Genomic DNA, 21,136 nt, shown 5'->3' with positions numbered 1-21,136 from the left:
CTTCTATACACCATTTTTTCCAGGGTCAATTCCTGCTCATCCCTGGACTCCAATGGGAATGTTAAAATGAGTAAGGAAAGCAGGACTTGATCCAGAATCTTTCAAGAACCCTGAATACATAAATATAGGCAATGTGAACTACTCTAGGGATATTGAAGGGTCAACAATGATTTTACTTTTTTTTTTTTTACCTATAGCAGCTTACATAATGAAAGTTATTACAACTATCTGTGGTATAAGGAAGTGATCTGCAATTAGTGTGATCTCTAATTACATTATAGATTAAAAAGTGTCAGAAACCCCAAGATTGCCACCAACATCTAGCCACAATCTCACTTAATTGATAGGTCCTTAGCAACCAGTCATCCAAGATTCCCCTGACTCTTACATCATTTTTCGCATTATATTGTTGAGTTGTCATAAAATATAGAAATCCAGACTGATTTACAAGAAAACAAGTTTTCCATCCAAAGAAAACAGCCAATTCTCTTTATACAAAGATCTACAATGAACCCTATCCTTTCAAATTTTAAAATTAACACACATCATTGAGATAGCATTTTATAGTCTAAGCACACCTGCAACTTAACATGGATTAGTTGTGACCTGTAAACTGTACAGATGTTTATACATGAGAAGTTCTTGGAACCATATATGGTCCTCAGTCCATGCAATTAGGTTCCCAGGAAGTCAGGGGGTCATGCACAGATTAAAAGAATTGTTAATCCTTTAGATTCTGATCCTGTACCATGGGTGTGTGTTTATACCTACATGGAGCCCTGCAGAGATCAATATGACTCTGCAAGGGCAAAGCTGACCACCTGTGTAGGGCAGCTTTCAGGATGGGGCCTTCATGTTTAGCACTAATATACTAGTGGTATTTCTGTATTTATTTTCTTATTTTTCCTTTTATGTTGGAAGGGGCAACTTTATCTAACAAGCCAAAGTCTTTTGCTAATAATAAATCCCCTCTCTGTTACCTGTTGCTCAAGAGAGAGCCCAGAACCATCAAGCTATCCTCCATGCTAGCAATCGTTTCTGAAGTGCTGTCTCCTCTCAAGAGCAGCTCACCACGAGTTTTAAAGTTGGCGAAGGTGAAAGTTTTGTTGTCCCACTCAGCAATCACCTGTTTCAGCTTCTGCTCAATGTCTCTCTCCTTCACCGCGCTGATGCAAATATCCTAGTAAATAAATAGCCAGTTAGTAAGAGAAGCTCTTTCAGCTCAGCCTCAAGCATCCCTATTCTACTATTCTCTCTCTCCATAGCATTCGCTAGGCTAGACAGTTAACATAAATCAGTAAGTGTAAAGATTACTGATATACTTTTCATGTGCAAAAATAATGGAAACCTCTTTATTCATATTCATCTTAAAATTAACACACCTGAAAGAGGCAGGAACTTTGATACTGCAATCCTTCTACAGATGAGTTACATGAGAAGGTAGAGAGCTACTCTGCTCATTCCTGGCAGCCAGACCAGCTGTTTAACTCCAGTTTAAGGATACAAAAGGCTGAGTGGCTATACAAAAGATATCTACCTATCTACAGTTCCTCAAGATCATCTTTCACCACCACCCTACTAGTGGTAGGGACAGGATGGCCAGCTCAGTAATGATCTTTCAAAGCCTCATTAATGCAAAGCAAGTCACCTGTACAAATTTTAACTCCTGTGCTGGGTCCCACTACAATCTTTAAGTCTTTGCAGGATTGATGTCTGTTTTGAAGCACAGGCTATGTTAAGGCTTTGTTACTTCATAAAAGAAATTCAAGGGAAACCTCAGGAATTGGGCTGAGTATTTGGAAAGGATACCTCAGTGTGGTTTTGAGTATGTGAGAGTTACTGAAGTACCACAAGTGCCACAAGTACTCCTTTTCTTTTTGAAGGATGTATCTTCAAAGGATTTCTTCTATTTAACTACTATGAAAAAGGTCACACTAAGGATATTACAATGCCTTGAAAAGTGTTAACTGCTCATTTCTGTGCCATTCTAACTAATACCTCTATTTCCTCTTTATATTTCAGCAGAGGTGCTTCCATGATATTCCTCAATTTGAAGGTCTCACTTTCCACCTCAAAGCCGTGTTCAGTGAGATCTGTAATCCTCTTCCAGTGCCGAGCCATCATGGCCTTATTTGACATAAGCTCAAGCAAAGGGCAGCACTCATTGAAATCATCGACTGTCTTCTTTAGATCCAAAAATGCCTGCCATTCCTTTAAAGCGCGAGGAAGTTTGCGACACCTGCATGTATACAATGTTAACTTTTTTGAAGCATTTCAGAAGTTCCTTTATGTTACTGAATTAGCTAAGGGAACAAAGCAACAGCAATGGCACAACACAGTTCTGAAGTTAAAGCAGAGTTTAGTTTAAGTTCCCTGAATTTAGTAATTGTACATGTGCTTTAGGAGAACCTATATTTTTCCCCATCAGCCTATTTCATTGGCTGCAGATCAGGGAAGACTACACACCTGTTCTAAGGAGTTCAGCTGAACAATCGTACTACCCTTACAATGAGCATTCGCATGGTCTCTTACTCCATCTATGAGCCACTTTACTACATTATAACAACTATTATCCCAGTAATATTTCTTCGCCACATACAACTCTGGAATTCCTTTTAAGTTATTTTTATTTTTCAATCAACATTTGCCAAATTTCAAAAATGGTAAAGAGTTTAAATTTTCTCAAACATTCTCCTTCCCCAAACTTTTGACCAATACTATTGATTATGGGGTACTTAGTGGCAGTATTCTGCCTGGATGTGCAGGATACTCAGGTTTGAGTCTTGAACTCACTCAATTCCCTGTTTGACAAGAGCTTCAATTCTGTACATGTATATCAGCCCCTGTTAGATAGGAAAAGTATTGGGTTACACAGCAGCAACCCCATAGGTTACTGAAGGGGTCCTCTGCAGTGGAAAGTTAAGTTAAATTATTCCATTTGTATTTCAGAAAAATGTAACCATCTTTCAACTAGAGAAAAGTAATGATCAATTCCAAATTTGCCCTCTAGACACAGGGAAATTATTTGTTACTTGGAAAAAATTCCCAAGGAACAAGAATCCTTTAACTCTCAATTGGCAAACTACTCCCTCTTTGGTGAAGACAGTAAAAAGAGAAGAGTGGAAGATTTCAACTACATTTTAAAGAGCAAGAACATGCTTATCTAAGTATAATGAGTAAAAGGCAATCCCTACCATTATTCAACAAGTAAAAACACCCAGCTTAACCATCTGTACACACTTCAACACTTTCTCACCTGTTCTGAAACTCCAAAAGTTCATTATTTATTTTCACAATGTTAACTTCTGACCAGAGGATATCGTAGTAGCCATTGACTGTGTCAATAACATTGTTGTACAGGCTGTAAAGTTTCTGTAGCAGGGTCAGCTGCTTCTTTATCTCAAGTAGCTGAGGATACTGGGTAACAGGCAAACCAAAAAGCTCTTCCCCACCAGTGTAGGTCATGTATTTTCGATGGAGGCTGTCAAATCGGTTCTAATAAAAATATATAGATGCAAATGCTAGTATTATGCTCAGAGCTCTACAAGAGAAAACAGAGCCCCTGCTCACAGGTATCTATCATCTAAAAAGGCAGACAAGAGACACAAGGTGATGCAAAGGATGGTTAGAAAGTTATGTTTAAATAAAAATGGGACACTCACTAGAGCCTGTGTTGGAAGTCCTCATGGAAGAAGCGAGTGGGGTAGCCTACATGGTAGGCTAGAAGGTTGTTTCTGGAATAGTGGGGTGGGTTGAAGAAACTAGTCTTTGGTGGCACAGAGTGAGAAAGGTTGGTTATGATATGGAAGAGAAGAAATAAAGGCATAGGTGAGGTTTGCAGGCCTTGAAAGCTAGGATTCAGGTCTGAAGTGCAAATCCTCAAGTGAGGGATTTGAATAGGGAAGTCAGGTTTTCCTTCCTAGCAACTCAGACCACATTTTGCATGTGAACTCTGGCTGTACCTGAGGGAGCAACATGAGAAGCAGGGGCCAAATAGAGAAAACTGCTATAATGAGAGTGGAAACTAGCCAAGGCATGTGGAAGCATTTTATCAGAAGGGTAGCGAAGAGTATATATGTTTGGGGGAGGGTTGCATAATATAAAGAAGTGGGAAGATTTGGCAAAAGCCTGGTGATGTGGAGTGAGCATTAAAAAGTGAGACCAAAGATGCAGATATATCAAAGTGTATGCTCAGCACAATTAGACTCCAATCAGGACACCTGCACTTAGTAATTATGTTTTATTATACAAATTCTGTATGTAAGATGCATGTTACCCATTTTTGCTATTCAATTTTTTATTATTCTTTGCTAGCTAATGTTGAAAAAATTTCAACAAACTTCAGCCCCAGTAGCCAAATTAAGTGGACTATATAGCCTTGTGGAATTTATTTAAGTATTCTGCTAAATTCTGACTGACTGAAATGTTTTTGCTACTTACATGACATTTTAATTAAGTCTTTTAATTGGGAATGAATACCTGGAACATGATAAGCCTGTCACTGGCTTCCTGAGGCTCAAGACCAACCGCCATTGGTCCATTCTGGAAGAAGAAAGTTAAAGATGCTGTTCACCAATGTTAAAAATAAAGCATTTGGCACATATGATTTCACTCTCTGTTCAAGTGTTAACTTCATTAATAGTTTTTACTACTGAGTTTTGCCACCCTGACTCACATCTAGTAGTACCAGAGAGATCAGCATGTCGATTCATAGGGAAAGGTGCTTGGCACAACTAAGGGTGACAGAAGGGGATTCAAGTACTTTTCATACTTAATGAGTTGGGAAGGACCTTTAAGAAGTACCCATCACTATCCCCTTCTACTGGTGAGAGAACAGATGCTAGTGAGCTGGTTTACTGGAGACCGACTCTGCCTGTCTTCTTTGCAACAGTGAAATTGGGAGGGTGCAAGGAGCTTCCACCCTCCTACATGCCAGACAAACCTCCCACTCACTGGAGTATAAGCACTATTCAATCGGCTTGTATTGAGCAGGCCTCCGTAACATTGAACTATCATCCCCATTTGACCCCAGCTCCCCTTGCTGAAAAATCACAACCCCTACCACGTGCTCCAGAAAAAAAGTTAACTGACTCTCATGCTTCATGATCACAGCCCCCTTTGCAATGAAGTTGAAAACCACATGGTTTACAAGGGTCACACAGAGAACTTACATGCTTTTTTTTTTTTTTTTAAGTTTCTTTCTTTTGAAACACTCCACAGATTAATACCTTGTCGTAGTCTGCATAGTACTGATGACAATCTTCAGTAAATATCCCCACAGTGCTAATTAGTTCTCCCCTGAAGTTAGGCTGCAGAGCTACTAGCTCATTCTGCACTTCATTTGCCTGGACCAGAAGCTTCTCCCAGAGATAGCGCAGGGTGTCCACCTTCTCCATCTCTTCCTTTGCCACCAGCAACTCATATTTGTTTAACATTGCATAGGATTCCTGTCAAAACAATGGTTGCATCTATATTCACCATGTACAGAACATGCTACATTCTATGCAAATACATATATAAATCCTCAAGATTTTAAATGTGGGAGACTGAAGACAGTGCCAGAGGGCCTTTTAGAGAAGCAGGAAGGCTGTGCTAATATAGTTGTGCATAAACAACAAATTCAGGAATCCATGATCACACAGAAATTAAAACTACTGTTTTTCCTCTTCATAGCATTCGACTCCTGGATCTGATGGATGTTTGTTTGTGTTTCAACCTGTTGCTCTAAAATTATTTTCTGGTTATAATGACAAGAGCCTATGTAACCTACAAATTCATTTTCATTGTGATAAGGGTAAGAAGAATTAAATTAAAGCTATGCTTCAGAACTGACCCACAATAATGACTATGTTCAGCACTACCACCGGTAATACATGGAAGAGAGAAATAGCTAAACATTTTACAATAAAATAAGCAACACTCTTGAACAGATCTTCTTTTGCATACATGCTTAAATCTAATATCAGACATGTACCACTGAGAGCAGTGGGAATCCAGCACAGCCAAGGTTTACCAGAGATCTTAGGTGTATGAATTGACAATTAAGTATATTAGCTGCTTTATTACCTGTTCCCCCAACTCTGCCCCTCCCACATCTATAGATTCCAGTATTGTGGTCTCTGAGTACCTGAATTTTCATATGTACCACGGATGCTTTGTTTTGATATACTACATTGCAACAACTAGCAAAGTAATCAGAAACCAATTAAATTGGTCTAATATATTTTCATTCTAGAACTTTAAGAACTTTGGGTAACTGTTTGGTCTGAACAAAAATATGGGTGAAAGAGGAACTGGAACTGTACTGTACTAATGACAGCCAAGAAAAACATTTTATTTAGACCAAATAATGGACTAAAAATCAATCTTGATATGAGCTTTCCTAAGGAAGAGTATGCCAAGATACAAAGCTAGCCAAAAACTGGTATGTGAATCAACAGATATGTCTGTTATTTGCACCTCTAACAAACGCATGAATGCTTTCTAGCTTCCAGGGATACTGAAAGTATCATGTATGAAACTCAATATTTTCAGTCCACAACTCATATTTGGAGCACATTAGCACATTATTTCCTTAATTACAGCTATAAGCTGCACTTCAGAAATTGCTGAAGTTTATTCTAGAGAAAACTGACATTAAAAAACAGTTGTCCTAATCAAGCATTTCGTCAGCAAATGTACCCCTTATATATCCAAGCTGAAAGAGTAGACTTGCTAGTATCTCTGGTAAGTAGAAAATATGCACTAGGCTAAACTAAAGAGCTAAGAATTCAAAAGGCAGGCACAACAGAAGCACAAAATAGTTGGTTGCTGATTGGGAATTTAAGCCAGAAGCTTCTATTTGAGGTGTAGCCATCAATAAGCCACACTGTACAAAACTGCACTGGGATAAGGTCATGCTTTAATGGTGAAACATTCAAATAGGAAATGGGTATTTTCTTTAAAATTACAGCATATTCTTTGAATCTTCTGTCTTGATCAGGAGAACCTGTGATTCTCCCAAGAGTCAGGAACACTTTTCTTTATCAAGTACTTGTCCTCAGTAAGATGTACATCCTCAGGCAAAACTCAACCTCTGTCTTCCTTCTTGACTTAGATCTGCAGGATACCCTCCCTATACAGTTTACGTTTAAGCCTGCTTGAACTTGTTCTACCAGACTCCAAAGATCTCTGGTTATTCATCTAACAGTCACCTCCTTTGTGTCTCCATACGCTTTGGCCTCTGCAGCACACAAGGGCAACAGCCTTCTTGTCAACTGCCTTAGTAATTCTCATTTGAGAATTCCACTTGCCTGAGCCTCTCCATTTCTCTCTGCTGCTATGGCAAGTCATGCCTACGTCCTGCCTCTTGGCTCATTGAGTTTACATTTGCCCTAATGGGAGTTCTGAACATGAAGGACTTTCAGGACCAGACTCATTTTATTATTTAACTAATTAGCTCATATTAGCACTAAGATAGCTAGCTAGATAGATATTCTCACCACATTTTCAAAATTTACACTGCAAGACAGTGTTCTATACACACCAGAAGTAAACACACACTTATCCCCTTTTGATTACCTCAATTGGTACCACTTGGAAGTCTATGGGGATTTGTTGCTCTCTAATCTCTTTTAATGCAGTCATAGCTATTCTTATGTCATCCAAATCCTTAATTTGTCGATTCAGTTTCTTGCCGATTTCCTCCACAAATGTGAAAATGTTTTCCATCTCTCTTCTGTATTTCTTGTTACAGTGACGCCCCAACTCAATCATCCAAGCCTTGGTTTCTGCAGCCAGTGCTAGCTTCAGGTCAGCTAGAAAACAGACAACAAGTCATTTTAGATAATTTCCCCAAACACAGGCTTTATACACACAAGCCTCGTGTTAAATTGTCAGTACTTTTTCAAATATAAACATTGATTTTGTTTTCAGATGACTGTTACATATGTGTTTTATTCTCGTGTTTATGGAGTTAAGAGATTTGGCAAAAAGCAATGTAAATTTTGTCAGAATGGTCATTTCAATTTAATCTTAAAACAATTTAATTGCTGAGGACCTGTTTTTGCCTCTCAGTGCCATAAGGATGCTGGACAAGGGTCCTTGAGCCACTGAGCTTCAGTGGTTGGAGCCAATACGCTTATAGAAGGCAGTTTATGTAATGTCTTCAGAGATGCTGGAGGGAGCATGCTGAAGAGTGGCAAGGGCTGTACCTCTACAAGCATTTCAGGGTCCTATTTTCACAAGTGCTGCTATACCAATGCTCAGCCCCTCTGTAAGTCCACTCCCTTAGTTCTAGCCTCCAGGTAGAAGTGTGCATATGGTGAGGGAAAAACCACGCATAGAACCCATCCATCACCCTTTTTGGGGTACATAATACTGTTCATAGCTCAAGTGCCACCCCAACCAGGGTGCAGCTGAAAGATGACTGATTCCTGTATTGGAATGCTTTGGATGGACCCTTCCCCGGCTGTGAATTCACACAGAAGGAGCCATAATTTGACTCTTTAATTAATTTCTATTTTACACAATTGTGAGGACTCACACTACACATGTATTATCTTGTTCATCAGTTTAGTTGTCCTCACTCCAACTTTATTCACTGAACTATCAGGTTAAATAAAAACATGATGGGACAGTTATCATTTAAATCATTTTAGAATAATTCGGGGAGGGGGGTGTTAAGTGAAGTCTTTAAAAAACAAATGATACCAAAACTACTCATTTAACTTGTAGGAGCTTTGGCATTTGATTTAATGGGCACAAGTTTCCAATCTCAATGGGGAAAATTAAGGTCCCAGTGCTTATTTCTGCTATGCTGGAGTAAAACCTTTCAAAGCAAGATCTAAATCAAGGACATGAAACTTCTCTGGCTTCAATGATGAATATGTATTAGTGACAATGTATAGGATTAGTTTAAATTATCCTCTTTAATATAGGATATTGCTTGTAGGTCCTTCTATTACCTATGCAAAGTGTGACATTTATTATTTTGACCTGTCATATGTGCCTATGCAGGGAGCCCTCTTATTCCCATGAGCATGTTACCTGTTTTGTGGATCACAGAATGAGGCTCTTCCCTCCCTCTGCAGGGCCATTAGTCCCCATGCTGCACAGGTGGGCAGGGAACGTGCAGGAAGGGGAAAGGCATACCAGCTGAGTCTTGGTTCCGTCCACATACTGACTAGTGTGATTACTTCACACACCCACACTCCACTTTATCCTCTGCAACAGTGTCTCCCTCTAGTAGGGCAACTATACCCACCCCTTGTAGCCATGCCCCCAAAGAGTTCTGAGCATACCAAGTAGCTTCCCCTCCCCCCCGCACAATAACTTTGAAACAATTTCATGAATTGACTCTAAATATAAGTAAATGCATGTGACTCCTTCCAAACAGTAGTAACATTTTGACACAGATAATTCATGCTTCAGATCTAAGCATGAAGGGTAAAAGTAGATCTTATCACAGAAACCTGGCTATAAGCTTAAGATACTGTCCCTCAACAGAATCTTTTTATGGGTCTCAGAGGTATAATCATGGGGAGAATTTAAAAAGTGAATTTTAAGGCAATAGTCTCAATTGTTGCAATATGCATTAATGATAAAAGGTCAGAGTGAGAAAGTATAACATTTGTTCTACAAAATGCTTGAGCTGACCACTGTACCAGTATATAGTGCCATAACTCCCACACAGATGTATTCAGGTTCTGAGTTTATCTCCAGCTCCAAGTCTCTGAAATGGAGGATCTGGGACTCAAATTCAGAGAGTAAAGGGTTTCCTGTTATGAACTTATTGATGGTTTCCTCCTTCTTCCTTTGCCAGATGTGGTCATAACATTTGAAACGCTCCAGAGCTGTAAGAACCTCCTGGAATAAATTACAAGGTCAAAGGAAGTTTCTCAGTGAGCAGTTGCGAACAAGTAATTTCTCAGATGTTTCAGATGCTGGTTCAAGTTCAGTTGAAGTAAATGGTGGGGTAAGCTGCATTTCAGTACCAAACAGGAGGGTGTTGAAATATTTAAGTTAAGCAAATCCTGCTAGAATGCAATATCTATTCAGATACAAAAAACAACAATGAAACATACTGAATATGGCTGAACAAGTCACCATGTACCTGTTAGATCATTTAGTACTAAAACCTCCCCTCAGTGACTGGTATGCAACCTCAACTACAAATCAGTGAAAATAATATTGTCCCTTTAGGTTAAAAGGTGCAATGTCTTAGTCGGTCTTGTGGCAAGAATTCAAATAGAAGAGGCATTTTCTCTTCTGCTTGGATTATCTTTTATTTAACATCTCCTTCTCCTCTCAAACTCCCACTGAGGATGAGTGTGCCAATATATCCCCCATAATTGTCAAACTGGCCTTAATACTTAACTTTTATATACTGTATATTTACAGTGCTGTCTGAACATAAACTCAATTCAGCTGGGCCTCAGCATGCCAGGGAGAGTTTTTATAACTGGAGAAACTGAAGCACAGTAGTAAATTGAATTGACCCAGGTTCACACATGGAGTCAGTGTCTGAGCAGGGAATAGAATTCTGTCCCATTCCCATTGCTGTGCTTATTCCGCCCTCTCTTCCCATAGCCAAGAGGAGCTTGGAGACAAAAGTGTGCCTAATTAGTTTGCAATCTATTTTTTCACATTGCCTTTGGCACTCTCCAGTAACCCACTTCCATTTGGAAACTTCTGAATAATGAGAAATAAACATTACTTTGGGGTTTATATATTTACTCACCTATGAGGAAATAACCACTATCCTGGATTTCTACCAGTGTCACGTGCTGGATATTGCTATTTGATCCAGACGGCAGTAGTGTCCACTTCTAAGTTAGGCAGAACAGTGTTTAGGCCTTTTGCACATTGATGATGTGCTGTGACATGCACAGTTTCATGTGAGCCCTTCATTCCATTCATGAATGTATACATTTCTGGCCATATCTTTAATGCAGCTACCAACCCTAAATGATGAGCTGGGTTCTGAGCAGATACAAGGTGGAGCAAGGTAAATCACCATTCCCAGGCTGCAGAGCACCTTCAGAAGCCAGTGGCTGTGAGTAGGCCCAGCACACACTCGTGGCCCCTACAACAATACAGTCTCTGGGTCGATGGCCCACCCCTTTCACACCATGAACACCACAGAATGCAAGAAATATACACCCATAGGGTTATCTCCCCACAGCCAGACCACTGCACCTCAGCCTGCAGAACATCTATGCCCCCCTCCACAGCTGCAGAGGCAGCAGCTGCATTTTTGTCTAAGGACTTAATACACCAGTCCTACTGAGGTCCATCTCCCACTAGCTTTAGCAGAACTTTTACTTGAGAACTCAGGATCTTGCCTTAGAATCATAAAATATCTGGAAGGAACCTCAGGAGGTCATCTAGTCCAACCCCTGCTCAAAGCAGGATCAATCCCCAACTAAATCATCCCAGCCAGGGCTTTGTCAAGCCTGACCGTAAAAACCTCGAAGGATGGAGATTCCACCACCTCCCTAGGTAACGCATTCCAGTACTTCACCACCCTCCTAGTGAAAAAGTGTTTCCTAATATCCAACCTAAACCTCCCCCACTGCAACTGGAGACCATTACTCCTCGTTCTGTCATCTGCTACCACCGAGAACAGTCTAGATCCATCCTCTTTGGAATCCCCTTTCAGGTAGTTGAAAGCAGCTACCAAATCCCACCTCATTCTTCTCTTCTGTGGACTAAATAATCCCAGTTCCTTCAGCATCTCCTCATAAATCATGTGCTCCAGCCCTCTAATCATTTTTGTTGCCCTTTGCTGGACTCTTTCCAATTTTTCCACATCCTTCTTGTAGTGTGGGGCCCAAAACTGGACACAGTATTCCAGATGAGGCCTCACCAATGCCAAACAGAGGGGAACGATCACGTCCCTCGATCTGTTGGCAATGCGCCTACTTATACAGCCCAAAATCCCGTTAGCCTTCTTGGCAACAAGGGCACACTGTTGACTCATATCCACCTTCTTGTCCACTGTAACCCCTAGGTCCTTTTCTGCAGAACTGCTGCCAAGCCGCTCAATCCCTAGTCTGTAGCAGTGCACGGGATTCTTCCAGCCTACATGCAGGACTCTGCACTTGTCTTTGTTGAACCTCATCAGATTTCTTTTGGCCCAATCCTCTAATTTGTCTAGGTCCCTCTGTATCCTATCTCTACCCTCCAGCGTATCTACCACTCTTCCCAGTTCAGTGTCATCTGCAAACTTGCAGAGGGTGCAATCCATGCCATCCTCCAGATCGTTAATGAAGATATTGAATAAAACCGGCCCCAGGACTGACCCTTGGGACACTCTGCTTGATACCGGCTGCCAACTAGACATGGAGCCATTGATCACTACCCATTGAGCCCGATGATCTAGCCAGCTTTCTATCCACCTTATAGTCCATTCATCCAGCCCATACTTCTTTAACCTGCTGGCAGGAATACTGTGGGAGACCATATCAAAAGCTTTGCTAAAGTCAAGGAATAACACGTCCACTGCTTTCCCCTCATCCACAGAGCAAGTTATCTCATCATAGAAGGCAATTAGGTTAGTCAGACATGACTTGCCCTTGGTGAATCCATGCTGACTGTTCCTGATCACTTTCCTCTCCTCTAAGTGCTTCAAAATTGATTCCTTGAGGACCTGCTCCATGATTTTTCCAGGGACTGGGGTGAGGCTGACTGGCCTGTAGTTCCCCAGATCCTCCTCCTTCCTTTTTTAAAAGATGGGCACTACATTAGCCTTTTTACAGTCATCCGGGGCCTCCCCCGGTTGCCAGGAGTTTTCAAAGATAATGGCCAATGGCTCTGCAATCACATCTGCCAACTCCTTTAGCACCCTCTGATGCAGCGCATCCGGCCCCATGGACTTGTGCTCGTCCAGCTTTTCTAAATAGTCCTGAGCCACTTCTTTCTCCACAGAGGGCTGGTCACCTCCTCCCCATGTTGTGCTGCCCAGTGCAGTAGTCTGGGAGCTGACCTTGTTCGTGACGACAGAGGCAAAAAAAGCATTGAGTACATTAGCTTTTTCCACATCCTCTGTCACTAGGTTGCCTTCCTCATTCAGTAGGGGGCCCACACTTTCCTTGACCTTCTACTTGTTGTTAACATATCTGAAGAAACCCTTCTTGTTACTCTTAACATCCCTTGCTAGCTGCAACTCCAAGTGTGATTTGGTCTTCCTGATTTCACTCCTGCATGCCTGAGCAATGTTTTTATACTCCTCCCTGGTCACTTGACCAATCTTCCACTTCTTGTAAGCTTCTTTTTTGTGTTTAAGATCAGCAAGCACTTCATTGTTAAGCCAAGCTGCTCGCCCACCATATTTACTATTTATTACCATCGGGATGGTTTGTTCCTGCAACCTCAATACTTCTCACCAATACATTTCTCAAACCTCACCCTTCTCACCAATACATTTCTGTAGCAGGTGTCTTGGCCACTAGTGAAAAATTACCCCCTAATTCTGTCATAGATCATTAAGATGTACTAGCTACACTCTTTCAGATGTGTCCAGTGGGGTAATTCACACCCTATGGACTTGTTATAAATTTTCAGTTTTATGTTAAACAATAAGCTTGCACTTCCATAAACCTTTCAGAGCTGTGTGATTTTTTACTGTTCAAAGTTACCCTTTCTAGACATGATGCAACTTTGCAACTACAAATGTTCTCTCTCCACCATCATAGTTTATCTTGCTCTTATTAAGCAATTTTTAAAAGCATGTCACCATCCTATATGCATTAGCTCAGTGTTGTATGTTCCCTATATTGCATAGCATAAGGACATTGCCATAGATTGTAAGATTCAACCATAACCCTGCTCGCTTACCTTTTTGGTAGAACTGAGGACAGTACTAAGTACAGAGACCAATTTAATAATTTCCTTGTTCTCAGAAACACTCTTGTAGTGGTTTCTGTTTTGCACTGGAGCAGGCAAGTTTGCAGTTGCTACTTCTGAGGTAGTATCTAAAAGGACAGAGCCATTAGAAGTATTTGTAAAGACCAATTTAAGAAAATGTTATAATTTTCAGTTCAACAAAACTCCCAAGTTGAAGACACATGGTCTCTCAATAGCTATTCCCTCTAAGTCTTAATATTTTAATCCATCAAAAGAGTATAGTTAATTCCAAGAGTGGCTGATACAAAGCCATTCTTCACCAAAGACACCTACTGAACAGACAATCCTTGTCACCAAATAGCAACCTTCACTTCAAGGTCCCCAGCACAGAGTAGGGCAGTGCGCTCTGTTTCGGTCTCACTCAAACAATCCCTGTTTTTCTTTCTTTCCAGGAGTTTATACCATGTACATCACTTAGAGTGACTAAGCCAAAAAATGTGGCATTTGGAAGCAGCATCAACCAGCTCTGGAGAAAGATAAAGTCATATCATCTCAAGCAGAGGGAGGTGGGCCACCATTCAGGTATATTGATATTAATGAAAAGAGGATCCCAAAAAGGCACCCTCTCCATCCTATAGCCGAAGAAATTGAAGTACTAAATTAGCATTAAGAAAAGGAGTACTTGTGGCACCTTAGAGACTAACCAATTTATTTGAGCGTAAGCTTTCGTGAGCTACAGCTCACTTCATCGGATGCATACTGTGGATATAACATTCATATGCATATATGTGCATATAACATTCATAAACCAGTCTGAAGTGTTCTCTGACTGGTTTATGAATGTTATAACCAGTCAGAGAACACTTCAATCTCTCTGGTCACGCGATTACAGACATGAAAGTTGCAATTCTTCAACAAAAAAACTTCAAATCCAGACTCTAGCGAGAAACTGTTGAATTGGAATTCATTTGCAAATTGGATACAATTAACTTAGGCTTGAATAGAGAGACTGGGAGTGGCTAAGTCATTATGCAAGGTAACCTATTTCCCCTTGTTTTTTCCTAACCCCCTCCCCCCCAAGATGTTCTTGTTAAACCCTGGATTTGTGCTGGAAATGGCCCACCTTGATTATCATACACATTGTAAGGAGAGTGATCACTTTAGATAAGCTATTGCCAGCAGGAGAGTGGGGTGGGGGGAGGTATTTTTTCATGCTTTGTGTGTATAAAAGATCTTCTATACTTTCCACAGTATGCATCCGATGAAGTGAGCTGTAGCTCACGAAAGCTTACGCTCAGATAAATTGGTTAGTCTCTAAGGTGCCACAAGTACTCCTTTTCTTTTTGCGAATGCAGACTAACACGGCTGTTACTCTGAAACCTGTCATTAAATTAGCGTTATGTGTGCTTAAGTATTACTTCAAGGATTATTTCCAGTGATTGAGGTGCTAGCCTAGGACTTGGGAAACCTGGCTTCAAGTCCCTGCTCCCCCACAGACTTCCTGTGGCAACTCTGGGCTAGCCCCTTAAACTCTGACCCTCAGTTCACCATCTGTAAAACAGGAGTACTAGCACTTCCCTATCTTACCAGGGTGATGTGAGGATAAACATATTAGCAGGCTTGAGGCATTCAGATACTACACTAATAGGGACTATGTAAGTACCCAAGATAAATAGATACATATGATGAATTTGGCTTAAATTCAAATTTACTCCAACACTACTATAAATCACTACCCAGGAAGTAGACACCACCTTAAAATGTGTTCTTAATCATTTAGGTATCTGAATGTAAATGGCTGCACAAAATAAACTTTGTCTTTAAGAGTCCCTATCGCACCCTCTCCTGAAACCATTAGAGCCGCTTCTCTGTGATCACTACAATCACTTCTGCAATACATTTCCTTATATGAAATGTAAGAGCACTCTGCTTTTGGTGTAAAGTAACATTCTAAAGGGGTAAGATAAGTGCAGGTCTAAAAAACTATATTGTGGCTGTGAAGCCACAGTGCACATTGGAATGGTCATGGAAACATCCGACCATAGTGGAGTCCCCACAAACATTTTGGCTTCCTCAGCCAGAATTCCTATGAAGGTACTGCGAGGGCTAAACATCACAAAGCCAGGGCTGCAACACCATTAGCAGGGTACAATTAGCACTCTCCTTAAGCCAGTTCAAGTAACTCAGATGTAGCAAAAGACTGTCCCCATCTATCTCCATGGGAGGTCACGTATGACCTCTAGACCCTCCTGGTCCTCATATACCAGGATAGCAAGCACAGGGATTGTGCCCAGCCCCTCACTGTATTTGCACCCTCTTCTGCTCATGCACCACAAATCTGGCCTCAAAGGTGTTATACGATTAGTGAATTCTGAGTGATATCATCTTCATATCCAAGTAGTTATCCATATCCTGGAACACATACAGAAGGAGAGACAACATTTACGTCTAAATCTGAGGCAGTGATATTATAAAGTTAATTACCCTGAGCATTTTTGATGCCAGTCTCTCTCATTCCATCATCAGAATCACTGTCTTCGCTACTGCGCCGCAAAGCAGCTATTTTTCTTTCTAGCATTTTTTTCTGTGTAGGAAGTAGAATGATCATATTTATTTTCTGTCAGAAATTTTTCAAGAGCAGGATTTTTAAATATATTTTTAAAGGAAGTCTACTGAAGACAAACCTTAGACATTCTCTCTTTACTCCACTGCCCAACTCCCTTCATGACACTGACAATACTCTCCACAGCTTTATTAAGTGTTTGCTGTACCTCATCCAAAGCTGGCATCATAACGATATTCGGGATAGACAGGTTAATACTAGTCCGAAAAATAGGCTGAGCACTCTGTTTTTGCTTAGAAACACTGTCACTGTCTAAAGGAAGAACAAAACTGATTGTTAGAAATACAGTTTTAAAAACCTGTACAGTATTCTTTATTTTGTCCATAGATATGAAACTAAACCAATTTAAAGTGATCTGCTTTCACTATCTACAGCTTTTTTTAAATACAGTATATTGGTGGATATTGAACTTAGTACTGTTTAAGGGGAACACTTATTCCAGCTGTTTATTTCATAACTGAAGCTGCATTAGAAGACTCTGAAGTCAACAGCAATACAAATATCCTCTAAACTCTATGCCATTACTTTATGCACTCCTCCCCCACCACAAAAGCTGATTGCTATATGAACATTTGAACAAAACTATCAGCAAGTAATCTGATCTGTGCACTCAAATACAGATTTGTACATTAAATAGGATATGATTTTTGAATACTCAAATATTGTGGTGCACAAAATTGCAGATGCAACTTAAATGAAAGATGGAAGCCTCTAATTTTATTTATGTCTTTAAAGGTGGGCTGCCAAGAAAATAAATTGGATTTGTGTACTCTCTCATGATATATGAACAAATCCTAAAAGACCTGTGTCTGTCTGTGGCAGCTTGTCAGCTCAGAAGCAGAGGGAGTTGATACCTGTAGCGCCAAACCTCTCTATACAAACTTCAAGACCCAACAGGTTACAGTGTCCCAGCTTTTCAGTTACAAAGTCTGGTCACCCTATGCATGCACAAGGCTACACCTACTTTCATACATCTGGCCCCAAAATACCTATATTTAGTTTTTCCATAATAAACATAACCCACCAGTAGCTGGGGATTCATCTTATGGGGGGAAATTCCCTGGGAAATGTACAACGCAGGCAACTGTGGTGTAACAAGACAGCCCACAAAATTACTTGTTCACCTATTCCACCCTCCTTTGAAGATCTGGCCCTGGTTTAGCATGGTAGTAGGATACCATGTCTAATTGTTCTTTTCAGCATACTAATTAAAATGTAAAGTAGTAGAATCTACGGCTACCTAAGAAGTTGATCGCAGAAGAGGCATGAATGCGCTTGCGTATGGTCTCCAGAGTGTTCCGAGTGACCTTCAAAAGGGCATCAATATTGCGGTGATTGAAGTGGGTAAGCAGTTCTTGGGCTTCTTCCGCTAACATTTCCATCTCCTTTCTCTTCTTCTTTGTTAAAGGAGGAGACATCCCAGCCATAATCTGACTTGCTGTATGAGAGGCTGCCAGTTTCTCCTTTCTCCCTTCCTCCTCTGTTGTTAAAAGCAGATCAATAAAATTATAGTAATTTAGAACTTAATTTAATAAACCAAGGAGAGAAACATGAATGCAATTACATGTCTGGAAATTAACAGTTTTTAATACCATCTTCATAAAGAAGTGTAAGAGAGTGGATTCCCATAATGTCTTGTCCACTTTGCAGTTTACAGTGACCTGAAGACTAAATTCTATACTACATACAGACCTAAAAAAAACCAGGAGTACTTGCAGCACCTTAGAGACTAACAAATTTATTAGAGCATAAGCTTTCGTGGGCTACAGCCCACTTCATCGGATGCATAGAATGGAACATATAGGAAGAAGATATATATATACACACATACAGAGAAGGTGGAAGTTGCCATACAAACTGTAAGAGGCTAATTAATTAAGATGAGCTATTATCAACAGGAGAAAAAAACTTTTGTAGTGATAATCAGAAGTTTTTCTTCTCCTGTTGATAATAGTTCATCTTAATTAATTAGCCTCTTACAGTTTGTATGGCAACTTCCACCTTCTCTGTATGTGTGTATATATATATATATATCTTCTTCCTATATGTTCCATTCTATGCCTCCGATGAAGTGGGCTGTAGCCCACGAAAGCTTATGCTCTAATAAATTTGTTAGTCTCTAAGGTGCCGCAAGTACTCCTGTTCTTTTTGTGGATGCAGACTAACATGGCTGCTACTCTGAAATCTGAAATACAGACCTAGTAGATTTACCCCTGGGAATGTGAAGATATATCTTTCTGCCTATCCAGTCAAGCCTTGTCCTCTCTCTATGAAATGTGGTGGCCAAATAATGCCTATCACTGCTAGTTTCTGTGACATGGACACTTGACTGTGCGAGTTGGATTGATGTCACTAGCCTACTTCACATAAGGAAAGCAGCTGCAAGATTTCATATCACCTTTCAGTCACTCTAAACTAGATTCAAGCCTGTAATCTGTCGATGTGAAAGTGTCTAAGTACCATATTAACTATGAGCCCTCTGGGCCCTCAGCATATTTTATCTACATGTACAGCCAACTAAGTGTGAAGCAAAGAAAACTGCTTTTGAAGTGTTTCCTCTTACCTGTACTTTCATTCACCTCACTCATTTCAGCAGTGACTGGAAGCAGAACTGACTTCTCATCTTCTCCTTTGGAATGCACCTCTGTGTCCAGTAACATGTTTATCAGCTCATTGGCTGCTTCTTCCACCAATGAGCTTTTCAAATGCAAAGTCTGTGCACCTTGAACACAGAACTCCTATCAATAAATACATCAAATATTATGGAGTCTGATTTTTTTTTTTTTGGTCTTTGCTGGCACAAACAACTTTAGTGGTATATTATCCTATGAATACTCCCACTACCATCAGTAAGGCCAGACATGGAATAAGGTATGAAAGTTGATCAAGTGTGCAATGTCATGAACTGAAGCAATCTCATGATTATTTTGATATTTGTTTTTCTTAAAGCATCAATTTCTAGAGTCTGGTACTGCATGAGAATCTCAGCTATTATTAAAAAAAAAAAAACACAACACTTTCTAGGTTTAATGAATTTAGAAGCTCAAAAAAATCAGAAGGCACATAGAAAGCCAAAATTTACTTTTAAAATATCTTGATTTTTAGGAAGGGGCCTGATTCATGATTTTGAAAAATTATGTTAGCAATAGCAAGTCTGGCATGATCAGGCTCTCTCACCAATAGTGTTTTTCAAGGTCATTTTGTTTAGTTTAATAAGTCACATGACTTTGCTCAGAATTTTCACTACCAAATACTAACTTTTCATAAGGAACGCTACAGAGAAAGGGAAGAAGCTGCATAATGCAACCTGGCACATTTATATTAGCAAATATGTTTTGTTTTGTTTTCTTAAAAAAAAAACTCTCCAATTTTGAATCAGTCAGTCAGTCCAGGTGGAGCATTAATCAATTCCATGTTATTCTTTCAGCAGGTCACAAGTGAAATACTGGTGAGCTCTGCATTCATGGTTAAGATTGGCAGGCAGGATACCAAAACCTTTTTAGAGCAACAGTGATTAAAGTGAAATAGTTAACAGAAAGTATGGGAAGGGGACAAAATATTAACGCAGAGCAGTCCATGTCTATTCTTATTGTAATTTCATTAGGGCTGGTTGAAAGTGTTCAAAACAGAAGTTTAATTTTACATTGAAAAATACGGGGAAGTTCCCACCTTTTCACTTCTATTAATTTCTCATTGGAAAAAAAGTGAGGAAGAGTTCCAAAACTTAAAACTGAGATACTGAAAAAACTTTTTACAAGTTTAACTGATAGACAAAGAAGTTTTGACTTTTAATAGGAATCATGTTATTTTACATAGTGAAACTATTTTAGAAAGTTTCAGTTCAGCCTCTGATTTTGGACCTGTGATCAAGAGAATATGCAGCTTTGCAGAAGCACTGAAGCAGCACATGAGATAGACTACTTCAATAATTTCCAATGAGATGTCTTTCCATTCTGATTTTCTAATCACTAACCTGATGTCTAAAAGATCAAGATATCTTTCAAGAAAGTTAGTCTTCTCTGCTACAGGTATCTGCAATTGACTGCACCTATAACACGCCTCCCCATTGTCAATAGACTGTCAAAAATCAAAATCCATCTTTAAGAGGTCAGCTCTAATACTTTTATTTTTGCTACATGTGTTATAACTGTATTAAGACACTCCCCACTACATAGTAAGGCTGATGGTCTCCTTTTTTGGGTGCACTGGAGGCCCATGGCTTCACTTCATATTCCACTGAGAAGTTTCACACAAACAGGTATTCTAGTTCAATATAATCAATAACTGGAAAGATTCTGCATTTAGCACATTTTAGTGTTCTAATACATGTAATATACTATGCTTCCATTAAGATCACTTCCAATTGTGACTTAGGCTTGGTCTGCACATTGTTGTACCACTGCAACTATTACATTAAGGTTGTGACTTTTTTTTAAAAAAACCAGTAAATTATGCCAGCACAACCCCTAGTGGGGATGCAGTTATTCCAGTATAAAGGCAAAACTTATTTCTTTCCCTTATGGGAATAAACTAGAACAGTGTAATGCATCTTTATCCTAGTTCAAGTACATCCACAACACAGAGTTGTATCACTCACTATGCTGGTATAGTTAAGCAGTTCAACTTTTCAGTTTAGACAAGTCCTTACTTTGCCACTTGCTCCTATTTAGAAGTTATTCTTTCAGG

At 39.9% G+C, this 21,136-nt stretch overlaps 1 protein-coding gene across 1 annotated transcript in view; it reads right to left on the bottom strand.

The window, feature by feature from the left end:
- DNAH5 (dynein axonemal heavy chain 5) overlaps window positions 1–21,136 on the bottom strand; it is a 308,983-nt gene that overhangs the window by 148,557 nt on the left and 139,290 nt on the right. Inside the window, exons 18-29 of the mRNA XM_077809166.1 lie at window positions 19,014–19,188; window positions 17,691–17,930; window positions 16,512–16,702; window positions 16,312–16,411; window positions 13,819–13,955; window positions 9,645–9,846; window positions 7,561–7,796; window positions 5,229–5,447; window positions 4,480–4,542; window positions 3,257–3,495; window positions 1,999–2,239; window positions 981–1,180 (exon numbers count right to left, since the gene is read on the bottom strand). Of these exons, the coding sequence (XP_077665292.1) occupies window positions 981–1,180; window positions 1,999–2,239; window positions 3,257–3,495; window positions 4,480–4,542; window positions 5,229–5,447; window positions 7,561–7,796; window positions 9,645–9,846; window positions 13,819–13,955; window positions 16,312–16,411; window positions 16,512–16,702; window positions 17,691–17,930; window positions 19,014–19,188 (2,243 nt within the window). The remainder of the gene's footprint in view (window positions 1–980; window positions 1,181–1,998; window positions 2,240–3,256; window positions 3,496–4,479; window positions 4,543–5,228; window positions 5,448–7,560; window positions 7,797–9,644; window positions 9,847–13,818; window positions 13,956–16,311; window positions 16,412–16,511; window positions 16,703–17,690; window positions 17,931–19,013; window positions 19,189–21,136) is intronic.

Source organism: Eretmochelys imbricata, chromosome 2 (genome assembly GCF_965152235.1).
Source record: "Eretmochelys imbricata isolate rEreImb1 chromosome 2, rEreImb1.hap1, whole genome shotgun sequence".
Classification (NCBI taxonomy): domain Eukaryota; kingdom Metazoa; phylum Chordata; order Testudines; family Cheloniidae; genus Eretmochelys; species Eretmochelys imbricata.
The sequence above is the reverse complement of the archived record's forward strand: the minus strand, read 5'-3'. Positions and strand labels throughout refer to the sequence as shown.